This window comes from Oculina patagonica, chromosome 12, assembly GCF_052425735.1.
Source record: "Oculina patagonica isolate OP01 chromosome 12, crgOcupat, whole genome shotgun sequence".
Lineage (NCBI taxonomy): Eukaryota > Metazoa > Cnidaria > Anthozoa > Scleractinia > Oculinidae > Oculina > Oculina patagonica.
The window spans coordinates 22,780,534-22,794,032 of record NC_135769.1 but is presented as its reverse complement, the minus strand read 5'-3'; the positions used below and the strand labels follow the sequence as shown (position 1 = coordinate 22,794,032).

At 42.6% G+C, this 13,499-nt stretch overlaps 1 protein-coding gene across 2 annotated transcripts; it reads right to left on the bottom strand.

Annotated features, from left to right (window-relative positions):
- Window positions 1–1,699: 1,699 nt before the first annotated feature.
- On the bottom strand, window positions 1,700–12,883 carry LOC144631551 (uncharacterized). 2 transcript variants are annotated; one of them, XM_078489997.1, is made up of 7 exons: window positions 12,566–12,883; window positions 11,033–11,116; window positions 10,382–10,644; window positions 6,395–6,532; window positions 5,348–5,403; window positions 4,478–4,614; window positions 1,700–3,474 (listed from the first exon to the last, which is right to left on the bottom strand). In XM_078489997.1, the coding sequence occupies exons 1-7, from the start codon at window positions 12,726–12,728 to the stop codon at window positions 3,200–3,202; spliced, it is 1,116 nt and encodes a 371-aa protein (XP_078346123.1). In that variant the 5' UTR covers window positions 12,729–12,883; the 3' UTR covers window positions 1,700–3,199. The 2 variants fall into 2 exon arrangements, with proteins under 2 accessions (XP_078346123.1, XP_078346124.1); XM_078489998.1 differs by lacking the exon at window positions 11,033–11,116.
- Between the last annotated feature and the right edge of the window lie 616 nt (window positions 12,884–13,499).

Here is a 13,499-nt window from a genome sequence, read left to right as displayed (position 1 = left end):
TTCTTTCTCCCTCAACTTACATTTTCGGGCTTTGTGCAGCACCTCCGTTTCCTTTCGGCGGGCGCAGAACGAAAGTGGATACGTCAAACTTCACAACATACGACCCGAACTCGGCCATTTCTCGTCTCCGCCTCCTCCTGTCCCTCCTCTTCTCTCCCCGGGCTCTTTCTTGTGCGCCTTGATCCATTCGTCGTGTCTCTCTCCACTTCCCGTCTCCCGACCCATTGGAACATACGGGAAATCCAGAGGCTCGCTTTCCCACGGTCGGTGTCTCTCTGCCCCCATTCAGGTGATACGGCTGTGGCCGTAGCTCCCCTAGGGGTTAATTATGCATGTTATTCCCCCGGGATGGTGGTGGTGCGGAGCTCCCCTTAAATTTGGGTAGGGGTGTGTGTCCTCAGACCCTTCCCAGGAACTGTTTCGGTTTGCGTACAAACTGGAGCAAACTGGAGCTTCAAACTCCTGATTTTGAGTTTGAAATTTTCGATTCCGGGATTTTTTGGGTAGGAAAATTTGGCAAGTATTTTTTTGGGTGGCTTGATTTAAGTAGAGATTTTTTTGGTATTAAAAACAATCTAAAGATTCATGGTAGTGCCTTGGCCGCATAGTTCTGCGAATAAAGTACAAACACTGAACGTGTTTCGAATGGTTATCTTTATGTTACATCTTCAGATCATTTCCCCTGTCTGAAAAATTAAATGGGTCAGAAATTCGGCATGGGATTTTTAGTGGTTGATTCTTGGTCCAGCGATTTTTTGGGTTTTGTTTAAAGCCCTAGGGATTTTTTTGGGTCTTGATTTTTGCCCCCATTCGATCATCCCCGTCACTTAAAATCCCGAGTACCCACCACCCCTAGGGCTTTCCACAAGTTGCTCGAGATTTCCCAAAAAGTTGCTCGTCATTTCTCAAAAAGTTGCTCAAAAGTTGCTCCAAAAATCCAAAAAAGTTGCTTCTGATAATAAAAGTTGCTCGAAAGTGGCTCCAAAAAATCCAAAATGCTGCTTCTAATCAAGATAATTTCTCCAAATATATGCATTTATATGCATTTATAAATTTGTTAAATAACAAGGATTTCTTAATTAAACTGAGAAAAATCGTGAAGATATCGATGACGTGATGTTTGCAGAGGGGTTTTTGTAAAGCCGAAAGTTGAAACGTCTTCAGATGTTTCTCGAAAATCTTCGGCAAACTTCGTAAATCTTCGGAAACGTTCGTATGGCCTCTAAACAATACTCGGATAATCTTCGGAGATCTTCGGTCTGGAAATTGCTCAAAATGCAACAAGTTGCTCGAGAGGAAAAAAGTTGCTCGAAGGGGAAAAAGTTGCTAAAAATATGAAAAGTTGCCAAAAAGTTGCCGAGCAACTTGTGGAAAGCCCTAACCACCCCCCCCCCCCCCCCCCCCCCCCGCTGGGCTCAACATACAATGTTTTCAATGTTAGTTTTAATAATTTGGTGATATATGAAGACATTATCACGTTTCTCGTCAGCTATTTGTTTTGCTGGCAATTAGAAAATAAACCCTTCAGGCGGCTGGTGTATGGGGGCATAATGCCCGAGGATGAAAGATTGTACGAAAAATGGACAGTTGGCCGAGAAGCGAAGCTTCGAGGGCAACTGTGAAATTTTTTTAAAAAAAAACTTAAACAGAGATCGCTGATTATCATAGAGAGTTTGTTACACCAAAATGGAACAGTGAATCGAAGTGAAAAACACTTTATTTAGCAACAGTTGATTTAGCCACTGCTAATTGTGGACACTGTAAATAAATAAACTGAAATATTGCAAATGTACCACAATATTGTTTAAAAGGAAAATTTGTAAAACAAACACCCTACATGGTAAACATTCTTTATAAAAATAGAATTCACCCATTTCACGCTGACAGCACATTTCCCAGCCCTCCTTTGTATAGCCTGTTCCAGGCTCTCGGTTTGTGGGGAAGGGCGAAAAAGCGGGCGAGCGCAGAAACGACGAGCGGGGAAGAAGGCGAGCGTGTGCAACCCCCTCCCCCTCCTGAAATGACCTGTGGCTTTCTGCAAAAAAGGTCAGTTACGCCATTCCTAAGTGGTGCACCCCCTTCAAAGAAAAATCCTGGATCTGCCCCTTCAAATCCGTTGTTCTGCTCATTTGACATTTTGATTAGCTTCATTCTCGCTGTGGTCACCATCATGGTCTGCTTAAAATTTAAAAAAGCTGTGTCAGGGATTTTAGCCAAATTAAAACATAAGAAAATGGCCATCAGATTGAGTGAAATATAAAAATAACCACTTAAAACAGTGAAGGAACATTTCAATAACACAGCAAATAAAAAGAAAGGTAGGGACACCTTGTGGACAAAAATTCAAAAATATTAAATCGGATTACGATATGGCTTTTTGAAATTCTGTTAGGCTGACAGTTTTCAAAGTTGATCTCTTTTGTTTGTATCTTTAAATTATGACGCTCGGAAGACATATTCGTATGAACATGGTTAGGAGGCAAGCGTGGCCGAGTGGTTAAGGGCGCTGGTGTTGTAATCGGGAGGTCCTCGGTTCGAGACCTGCCTTTGCCACTAGCTAAATTTGTTCTCGGTTGTCCCTAATTTAAATCCTCGGTCACGCTTTGTATATAGCCAACTGGTCTGCCTCCTGCCAGTTGGGAATTTTTACCATGTTATGTTCATTTAAAATATTTGTTTCCTCTGTTTCAGTGGCATGCCTGTAAACTAGCTATATCGACGCTAAGTGCATGACCACTATAAACAACATTAACATTTTTGTTACATGAACGTAGCGGTGACAGACACAGTCCCTTTAAGTCAAGTTACAACATGAACCTTTAAGGGAAGCCTCGAGCCAAGCGGCCCATACTGCCGGAGCTTATCCCAGTTTCTGTTGCTTTAAGCGGCTAGGAATATTTCTACTCCCCCTGAATGGGGCGCTAGTCCATCGCATGGTACCCCACAACATTATGTCGCCGGTACCCATTTATACACCTGGGTGGAGAGAGGCACTATGAGAGTGAAAGTGTCTTGCCCAAGAACACGTCACAATGACCTTGGCCAGGGCTCGAACCCAGACCGCTCGGTCCGGAGTCCGGCGCACTAACCATTAGGCCACTGCGCCTCACAACATGACTTTAAGAGGTTAAAATATATTTGAATTTTTTTGTCCCGTGTAACATCGCCTTAATTTAGGTCAAGTTCAGATAATATGACTTCAAGAGGTTAAAATATATTTGATCTTTTTCAACGTCTTATGAACATCATCCTCGGACACTTGATGGTGAAGAACAAGTCTGATTCGATCTTTTCCAGCCGTTAGAATTCTCACTGCTACTCTTGTTTCCAGTGGCTCACTGTCTGTGACGTCAAGCATTCGTTTGACAAGCTCATTGGCTGAGACTGTGGGATGATTGACATTGAAGTACACTATGTTGGTTTCAACACTTTTCAGATCTACATCCAAGCCAAGATCTTTCATGTCGTGAATTCCTGTTGAGCAACACCACATGTATCGTGACTTTCGTTTTACTGTTAAAACAACAATGGCTAGTGTCATAGGCACGCAATGGGTGCAGTGGGTTATGTAGAGGTAAACGTAAACTCTGTGTTTAGCCCTGGATGTGATGCTAGTCCACCCCACGTTTACCCCCCCCCCCCCCTTTGTACACTTGGGTGGCAATTAGAGCTGTCCCAAAGGTGCTGGCAACTTCTGGGCAGCTTTTCATCTTTTGGACAACTTTTTCCATTTCGATCAAGATTGTCCGAGTGTTGTTTGGAGGCGGTACAAACGTTTCCGAGCATTTTTCGAATTTTTCAGAAGATTAATGAAATTTGCCGATGATTTCCGAGGAAGTTCAGAAAATTCTTCAGCTCGGATCATTCAGCATTAAAAAATGGTCAGCGAACATGATGTCCATCATAAGTATTTCACTATTGTTCTTAGTAAAAGCAATCCTTTTAATTCAACAGATCTTTTTTTATTTTGATATTTCTGTAGCAGTTGAGTTGCATAAAAATGCTCAGAAATCTTACCTTCAAAACGAAATTAGCATATATTTGGAGAATTTTCTTATTTAAAAGCAACATTTTGGATTTTCGGAGTGACTTTTATGCAACTTTTTAGATTTTGAAGCAACTTTCGAGCAACTTTTTAAGAAATTTCCAGCAACTTTGGGCCAGCCCTAGTGGCAATAGGCACCTGTCTGTGAGAGTTAAGAGTGTTGCCCAAGAACACAACCCAGTAGCCCTGGCCAGGGCTAGATCAATTTAATGCGGAGTCCAGTGCACTAAACACTAGGCCATCATGCTACCATGCAGCTGTCAGGGCTATGTAGCTGTCGCTCTTTCCACGCATTGCAGGCCTATGATACTAGACAATATTATTTATGTCATTGTGTTTGCTTTGGCAAATATCCTTTTTTAGATGGACTTATGCTTGTGACAGATGATTAAAGTTGAATGAAATATTAACATAAAAATATAATACAGTGACCTTTTGCCATAATCTGTGCATTAGCATGGTCCAATTGAAGTTTAGGTGCTATGTTGTCTAATGCATAAATCCCAGCAGCAGCTAATACACCAGCTTGACGCATACCACCACCAAGAACTTTTCTGTGCCGCCAACATCTGTTTGAAATAGAAAACTTCTAAGACATTCATGTAAATCATTCATTGTCAAATTATTGTAAATTATAATAAGATTCTGCATATTTCAGCATCTTGGAATTGTCATTGGACTGCTAAATGAAACAGTAAGGAGGCAAGCATAGCCTAGTCTAATGGGTCCCTTAGGGTGCTTGACTAATGTAATCCGAAGGTCCCGGTAGCTGTTGCATTGACTCTGCTAGCGGTTTACTCTCTCAAATGGTCCTTGATTGTAAAAAAACGAACAGCCAATACAAAGAAATTTTCAATTTATCTGTCCATGTGGCATTGAATCCTTGTGAATCCTGCCATGTTGCAGCTGTTTGGCTGGTGCACATCAACAATATTAGGAAGAGAAAATTGTATTTCAGGGAGTAAAATGTGCAATATTTTTGGACTAAGAGAGTCTCGCTACAGCCATATTGATATTCAGTAACAAAGTAAATTTTACAGATAATTTTAGGGTGGTCTTTTGGACATTTTATTTCCGTAACCAATTCAGGAACCCCCTATTTTATACACATTTCTGACATGAGTAACTCATAATCTCACGGTGGTGAAAGTTTTAAAGAAAAGGTAAACATTGGAAGATATTCAAATGAACGATCTTAATGCCTGCACCAGTGAGAATTATGTTTGTCGCCAAACAAGCTGATAAAGAAAAAGAAAAGCGGGAAAGGGAAGAAATTTCATCCTTGAAGAAACCTACATTTACCTGAAGATGAAATCTTTTTCTCCTGCAATTATAGAACCAACAGGTGCACCAAGACCCTACAAGAAAACGACAGTTTACTCATCAGGAAAGTCCTTAGTACACAGAAGAAATTGTTAGTCAGTTGTTTACTGTAAACTACTCTATGTCACAAATATGTGATCTGCTTAAAAAAATCATGTGTTACAGTCAAAACCATAAAAGCACGAATTATTTCTGAATTGTTTATTGGTGACCAATCAGACACGAGACGACAAAACGGCAACAAACCGCAAGAGAAATTAGCTGAAAGTTTTCGATCAGTCACAAAACAACGAATTGGCTTTTTTTTCCACGATAAATCCTTAATTCTACTGTTAACAAATACTGAAATTGTCATTCTTTTTATATTTCAGAGCTTATGCATAAGCAACGAATAACTATGACTGATATTTTGCTGATAAATTTAAAACTTAAAATTCTGCTCTCAGACGCGCTGTCTAGCCATGTAATGTGTGTCTTAATTTTCAATTCAATTATTCTTGTGGTTTATTGCAGTTATGTCTCGCATCTGATTGGTTGCAAAACAATAAACATTCCAGAAATAATTTTAGGCGTTAATGCTTTTATGGTTTTGACGGTAAGTCTGGAAGGAGCCGCATACTGAGTGCTGGTGCTTAACTCAAGAAAGATCCTGTGACATGAAGCGATTAGGAGCACTTTGATACTTAATGTGGATATCAGGAGCCTTTCAAAGTTGGGTGGAGAGAGGCAGTTCCCCAAGAACACATACAGTCCAACTTCCAGACAAAATCCAAACCAAGACCTCTCAGTCTGGAACCCAGTGCACTGACCATTAAGGGGACCACTGCATCCCCTCCCCACTCCCACAGGAGATTGATTTAAATCAGTCTGTATAAAAAAGGAAAGGTTTTTTGAGATTCAAATGCATTAACGTAAAATAATGGCTATATCTATTGGTTAAATTATTAAACCTCTGTATACTATACAATCTAAAAATTATTTATTATTGCTAATAATTATTTACTCAGTCCAGTTACTAATTATTACCTTTGAAAGACAGAAAGTAACTGAATCAACATTTTGGGTGACCTGTGCAACAGGAACACCAAGAGCTGTAGCAGCATTGAAAAGTCGTGCTCCATCCATGTGCACTTTAAGTCCATGCTTTGTGGCAAGCTCTTTAACCTGAAAACAAAGTGAAGTTTGTTGAACTACATGTGTTACGTTACCGTTGCGTTACTCGCGTTATGATTACATCATCTGATCCCGAGTTCCCGGATGAACTCGTGCTCGTGTAATTCCTAGAGAATAAAATAGTCAACATGGCCGCCGGCGTGTCCTCATTTATTCATCGATAGAACCGAGCATAACATGGTGTCAGAAGCGGTTTAGCTTAGCATCCAGCCTCAACTCTTCTTTTTCTTTTCTACCGAGCGAGCTACTCGTCGAAAGCGCTCCAACAAATACGTCAAGAACAACTGAAAGCTTCAACAGCATTGCATCACTCGCGCCATGCCAAAACACGACAAGCCCATCCTCGATGTACAAGCCGTGCGATCTAATCGTGACCACTACCGACACTGGGAAACCCGGTTCCACGACTACTGCTTACTTGAAGGGTAACACATTTCAGAAACCCTGCTAAAGACAGCCTCACCGAAACGACCGATCATTACATCCCCGCGAAGAGACCCTTCGAACTAGCTGTCCTTCGTAGTGCAATTCCTGCCGCTGAATGGAACACTCTAGACGACGTTATCGCGTCCAAGATACCAGCCGACGACGCTGGAAAACCCTGGGTCTGGCTCCAAAAAATCAAGGAGCATTATGTTGGCGCTAGCACCTTGATGCAGGATCGTTACCACTTCTGGACGAAAATGTCACAAGCACAGCAAACCTCCATTTCAGAGTGGGAAACCGCAGTACGTACCGCCGCAGGCCGCTGTTCTTTCGGTGCACACGCAGACCAATTCATGAGGGACAAGTTTCTTTTCGGCCTCAACGAATCTTTTAGCCGTTTCCGAGAAGATATCTTTTACAGAGATGGCCAGCGGAAACCTGAGGACCCACCTTTCACCCTGGCATTTGTGGTGAGTCAAGCCATCTCATTTGAAGCCGCACAACACACAAACACGCTGTTGGCTAGCTCAACCATAGAAGAACAGGTCCACTACACCACATCCACGTTCCTTAACAAAGGCACCCACAGCTATCCTAGCAGATCTACTAAACCTCCCAACAGGCCCTGTTTTTTCTGTGGCAGCAAACAACCACACTCCCGTAACATGTGCCCAGCTTCAGGACAAACCTGCAACTACTGCCGCAAAACAGGCCACTTCGCAAACGTCTGCCAACAGGCTGCCAAAGACCACCGGAGCTCGAAACCAACCTCCCAAAAGCCTATTCCACCGGACCCCAGGCAAGCGCACATTCGGATGATTGATCAAGAGGAAAGCTCCTAATAATTGCTCCTTCTGAGGAAGGCATTCAATATGAGAACTGCTTCACCCTCTCAGACCAGCAACCAGGTTCTAATGCTGACACCACTCCATCGGCACCGCCCCCTCTCCACCGGGCCCAGGCTGACAAAGGCCATTTCGTTTTACTAGACTTGACAAGCCCAGACTCTGGCCATAGCACACAGGTCCCCTTCCAGATAGATTCAGCAGCTTCCTGCAACACACTGCCATCCAGCCATCTCTCAAACATGCCCTGGGCTTAAGTTCTGCCAACCAAAACTGTGATACTACCCTATGCCAGTCCACCAATCAAGCCTGTTGGTCAGGTCACTCTTAAAACCAGTAAGGGCAGCAAAACATGCATCCTCACCTTCCAAGTCATCAACACAGACCAACCAGCCTTACTCAGTACAGAGGCCAGCAAAACACTTGGCGTGCTTACTCTAAATGCTGACTTCATAAGGAAATGCTCCACAAGCACCACTCCACTTCCCCCAATGACTGGCCCTGAAACGTCTCAAGAATCGGCAGCTGGGCCACCCCCGGCGCCCCCCAACACTTCAATGCGGATCTGGCCTAAGCTAGGAACTTTAACACTGGATTTCATTTCAAAGAACTGCACCTCGCTCTTTCAGGGACTTGGCTACCTCGGCCCACCTGTTGATTTTGACCTGGATCCAAATGTCAAACCCTCTCATGCCCCTATCCACCGCCAACCCATCTCAAAGCTGAACGCTATCAAAACGGCACTGGATAACTACGAGGCCACCGGCCAGCTAGTACGAGTCTCCCAGCCAACAGATTGGATCTCCAACATGGTCATAAGAGAGCGAGAACCAACCCCTACCAAGCCGGGGAAAATTCGGATCTGTTTGGACCCATCACAGACCCTGAACAAAGCCATACGACGCCCCAAATACATCATCCCAACCTTGGAAGAAAACCTTCACAAACTGCATGGGGTAAAATACATGTCAGTGATCGATGTCAAGGAAGCCTTTCAAAACATCCCATTGACATTGCGATCTTCCCTGATGACCACCATGTTCACACCATGGGGCCGCTACAGATGGACAAGACTTCCATTTGGCATATCGTCTGCATCCGAAGAATGGCAGCGTCGCATCCATATGGTCCTTGAAGGACTCCAAGTAATCAGCATTGCCGATGACATTCTCATCCCGGGCTGCGGCGCCACCGACACCGAAGCCAGAATGGACCACGACCGGAACCTCATTGCAGTACTTGAGCGGTTCGAACAGCATCATGTCAAGCTGAATGTGCACAAAATGAAATTTCTCGTCCGTGAAGCAACCTTCATGGGTCATGTTATCACCACAGATGGTCTTCAGCCCAACCCGGTCACCGTTCAAGCTATAGTCTCCATGCCCACTCCAACCGACAAACACGGAATTCGCAGATTCCTAGGAGCTATCAACTATCTCAGTAAGTTCTGTCCGCAGCTCAGCAGCGTCACCCAACCCCTACGCAACCTCACCAGGGAAGACACGCCATTTTTATGGTCAAAAAAACACCAACAAGCCTTTGACGAAGCCAAAGCTCTCGCCACCTCTGCACCATGCCTGGCATACTATGACGTAAATGCACCAGTTGTCCTTCAAGTGGACGCTTCAGATTATGGTCTTGGAGCAGCACTCCTGCAGCCCAGTACACAACATGGTGACAGCATCCTTGACGAGTCTTCTCTACAACCCATCGCATACAGCTCCAAGAGCCTAACCCCGACCGAGCAGCGTTATGCACAGATTGAAAAAGAGTGCCTGGCCATAGTTGAAGCTTTTAACAAATTTGACCAGTGGCTTCTGGGAAAATCAAACATCACCGTCCACACTGACCACCAACCCCTTCAGTCAATCTTTCAGAAGGACATCGCCTCAGCGCCGAAACGCCTGCAGAAAATGATGCTTTTCCTACAGCGTTACAATTTTACTGTGGTGTACCAAAAAGGTTCTTCTTTACACTTAGCAGACACCCTGTCCAGAGCCCCGTGTCAAGACAACCCCGCCACCCCCTCCATACCGGAAACCTTTCAAGTCTTTCGAGTGCATCTTTCTCACTTGGACCCCACCTCGCCAGCCCTAACTGATTTCTGACTGATTCTCTGTAAATTAAGGAGATAGTTGCATGCAGGCTACTGCAGATCTATTAATTTTTTTTAATGATATTTACATTCAATTGATTGCAATAGTTCACTGGGCATGCATCGTCAGTGTAGCACAATTCAAGGACATTATGATGTCCATGACTTCAAATTAGCTTTGTGCTGCATGCCTGCATGGCCAATTTCAAAATGCTTCTTACCTTACATTTTTACCCTGAATTGTAGAAGATAATGTTGAAAGATTGATGTCAAGAGATAGCCTCTATGCATGTAACACTGAAAACAGGTTTAATATTACTCATTTGCAGTTCCTACATGAATATTTTTTCATATTTTTCAAGTGGACCAAAAAATAAATAAATATAAAAGCCTGACACCAAAAGACCCGTGCAGTTGAGTATTAATTAGTAGACACCAAAAATTTAGAAAAGAAAGAATTTTAACCAGGATTACCTTTCTTACATATTCCAGTGGTAACACTCTGCCTCTGTGAGTCTGTTCAATGCATATCAGGCGGCTTGTTGGTAGATGGGCTTCGCCATTTGAGTGGACTTTGTTTTCTATATCTAACAGGTCTAGAGTCCCGTCGATGTTGGTGCGCACTTGCCGTGTGTGTACACCAGCCACTTGTGCAACTCCACCCTGCTCCCTTATAACCATATGTGCCGAGTCACCAACGAGAATCTCGTCCCCTCGACTAGGACAGTGTGCCATCACTAATTGATGAAATAAAATATTTACGGCCCTGACCTTGCCTACCACTTGTATATACATCTATCAATAATAATATTATGAAGATAGCATCAAACACTCACCCCTTTTAACTGATAATAATAATGATAATAGTAACAATATTAATAATGGTTTAATGATGATTTCACAAGGGAACTCTTGCAAACATTAGGTAAAAATTTATAACGACAATAAAAAGAAAACGAAAAAATTGAAATTAACAAATTTACGGAAAGGATTAAATTTAGCCCACTTGTCATATAATATGTTAACTAAGGAAAAATAAAATAGAATTCCTAATGCATTCAAAGAAATAATTAAGTTTGTTCCACGTCCCATCAAACAATAAAGAAAACTTATAAAAATATATACCTGACACCAAATTCCCCATTGTTCCACTAGTAACAAAAAGAGCAGCATCTTTACCAGTTAGTTCTGCTGCTCTAGCCTGTAAGGCTAGTAAAAACAATAAAACAGGATTGTAATCATTTGCAGCACTCTCCCTTATGCTAAATGCAGATTAGAATGGGGGTAAGCTGTCTCTTTCAGGTAGGAAACAATGCAAATAAGTATAGCAATGGGATGGGAGGGCAGGAGAAAACTTAACCTGAAAGTCAACAGCGAGAGAAGCCGAGGGAGATGAAACGCTAAAAGGATAAATAAAATGTGGTGGCCCTAACTGCTAGCCTGGTGCAAAAAGGAGAATGAATGCACATGCAGGGCCATAACCAGACCTTTGGCATAGACGAGGCAAGATCTTGCTACGAGGTCTGGGGGCATGCCCTCCAGAAAGTTTGGAATCCTAGAAGCTCTGAAGCTATTTCTTGAACATTTTTCATGAGGCATTTCTTGAAAAAATCTTTCTTTTGTTTTTAATTTTGGGTTAAAATCTAGACGAGGCAAGTGCCTTGTCTTGCCTCTTGCTAGTTATGGCCCTGCACATGTGTAAATCCTTATATTAATACTTTAAGGGAGACAGCTGACAAATAGTAATCTATTTGCAGCACTCTCCCTCAAGCTAGATAGTCATGCAGATTAAAAGACTTAAAATGGGTGTAAGCTGTTGCAACAGCCTAAAACCAATAATGAATGAAGTTCTTAAAATTTATATCCATACCTCCCCCACAAAAGGGATTTTCCTAAGACTCCTTCAAAGTTTTTGGTCTCTATTTATTTTTTCGCATGCTTGATGGTCCATACAACTTTGCAAAAAAATTGGGACTGCTCGTAGCTCTACCCACCCCCAGGAATTTCCAATTCCTTCTGTGGAGGGAGTATGGACATTCTCTGGAACCACACAATGTAGAAATGAATGCAGCCCCGAATACCCCAAAACTAAACAAAAACACCGACCCAAAATTAAACAAACAGCAAAGGGCTGATTTTTTGTCGGCACCTTTGAAAAAATGTCCAAGGATCAAATTTTGTCAGCTTCTTTTTTTAAAAAAAATCCGAATCCCCTTTTGCAAAAGCTCGTCATCATATCCATGGTGACAGAGGGGGCAGGGAGGGGTGGGGTGCGGATAAGAAATGAAACGCTCCTAGGTTAAAATAATTTCTCCCGGGGGGGGGGGACTCCCATATTTAAGGGACGGGGATGCTCGTCGGAAATTTTGAAAAGAACCCCTAAAAGAGACCAATCTGGGCGTGGCTCAAGCTATTTTAGACCCCTAAAAGATACTAAAATCTGAGAAAAAAAACTTATATTAGTATATTTCTTCGTGTGTAACCCTAAATGAGACCCTGACAGCTAAAAATATTGTCATTTTCTTGCATTTTCCCCAGAACACCCTAAGCGAGACCCAAAGTCCGAAATTTATACCCCTAAGCGAGACGACGAGCATCCCCGTCACTCTCATATGGGAGTCCCCCCCCTCCCCCCCCCCCGGGTAATTTCTATCGTACCATTCATTGTTGGGTCCTCTCCAAACACATCGTCACCCACTTCGGCAGCAGCCATTGCTTGTCTCATTTCCTTGCTGGGTTTAGTCACAGTGTCGCTTCTCAAATCAATCACACGGACTCCAGATCGCTGCTCATCAAAATCTTGTACTCCACTTGCATACATACTGCTGTCATTAAGTGTCTTCGTATGATTGCGAATTTTTTATTGTTTTCCACTCTGAAGAAGTTTAGATCGAGGGCTGTTGAAGAAAGCCGATATCGAGAAGAAGAAACACGGAGAACTCACCTTCGAACAATGTCTAGCAAATGTTTCAACTTCCCCCCCCCCCCTCTCCCCCTTTTTTTTGTCCCCCCTTTTTTTTTTTTATTCCCGAAAAAATACAAAAAAAAATTTCCCCCTTTTTTTTATTTATTTTTTTCCGTCGTTGATCAAACCCCCCGTTTTTACTAAACTCCAATTTTTTGACCCCAACTCCAGATTTCCAGTGCTTTGAGGTTGAGAGGTCTGCAATCCGGCAAGTCAAAGCAATGCCTGGCTGACATCCGAGTGGCAAAAATTGCCAGGCGTTCCTTGGGCAGAAGGAGGGGAGACACTGGGACGAGAATGGAAAGGAGATGGACCTGGGAGGGATTTATAAATTCAAGAATTAGAAAAAAAAAAGCGCGAAACAAGAACTGTTTTATTCAAAAACAAACTACCGTAGCTATATATTAGAGAAGTTGTATCATTTCACAAGCCAGCCTTTGCAGTTTCTGCGGGAAAAGTCCCTTCTTTTGTCTCAAAATAATTTTATCAAAACATCTGAAATTCGCATAACAAAAATGCACAAATTCAGCAGTTTATATAAAAGGGAATATCCCTTAACTCTGTTTATAGCTATTAATAAAAATTTTACAGAGATAGGAAATTAACCCTTTAAGGATGGGCCAATCT

Coding starts and splice junctions, on each gene's coding strand:
- LOC144631551 (XM_078489997.1), bottom strand. CDS start 12,728: ATGTATGCAAGTGGAGTACAAGATTTTGATGAGCAGCGATCTGGAGTC. Junction 10,645..11,032: donor AATGGGGAATTTGGTGTCAG/GTATATATTTTT, acceptor TTCATCAATTAG/TGATGGCACACTGTCCTAGT. Junction 6,533..10,381: donor CACTGGAATATGTAAGAAAG/GTAATCCTGGTT, acceptor CTTTGTTTTCAG/GTTAAAGAGCTTGCCACAAA.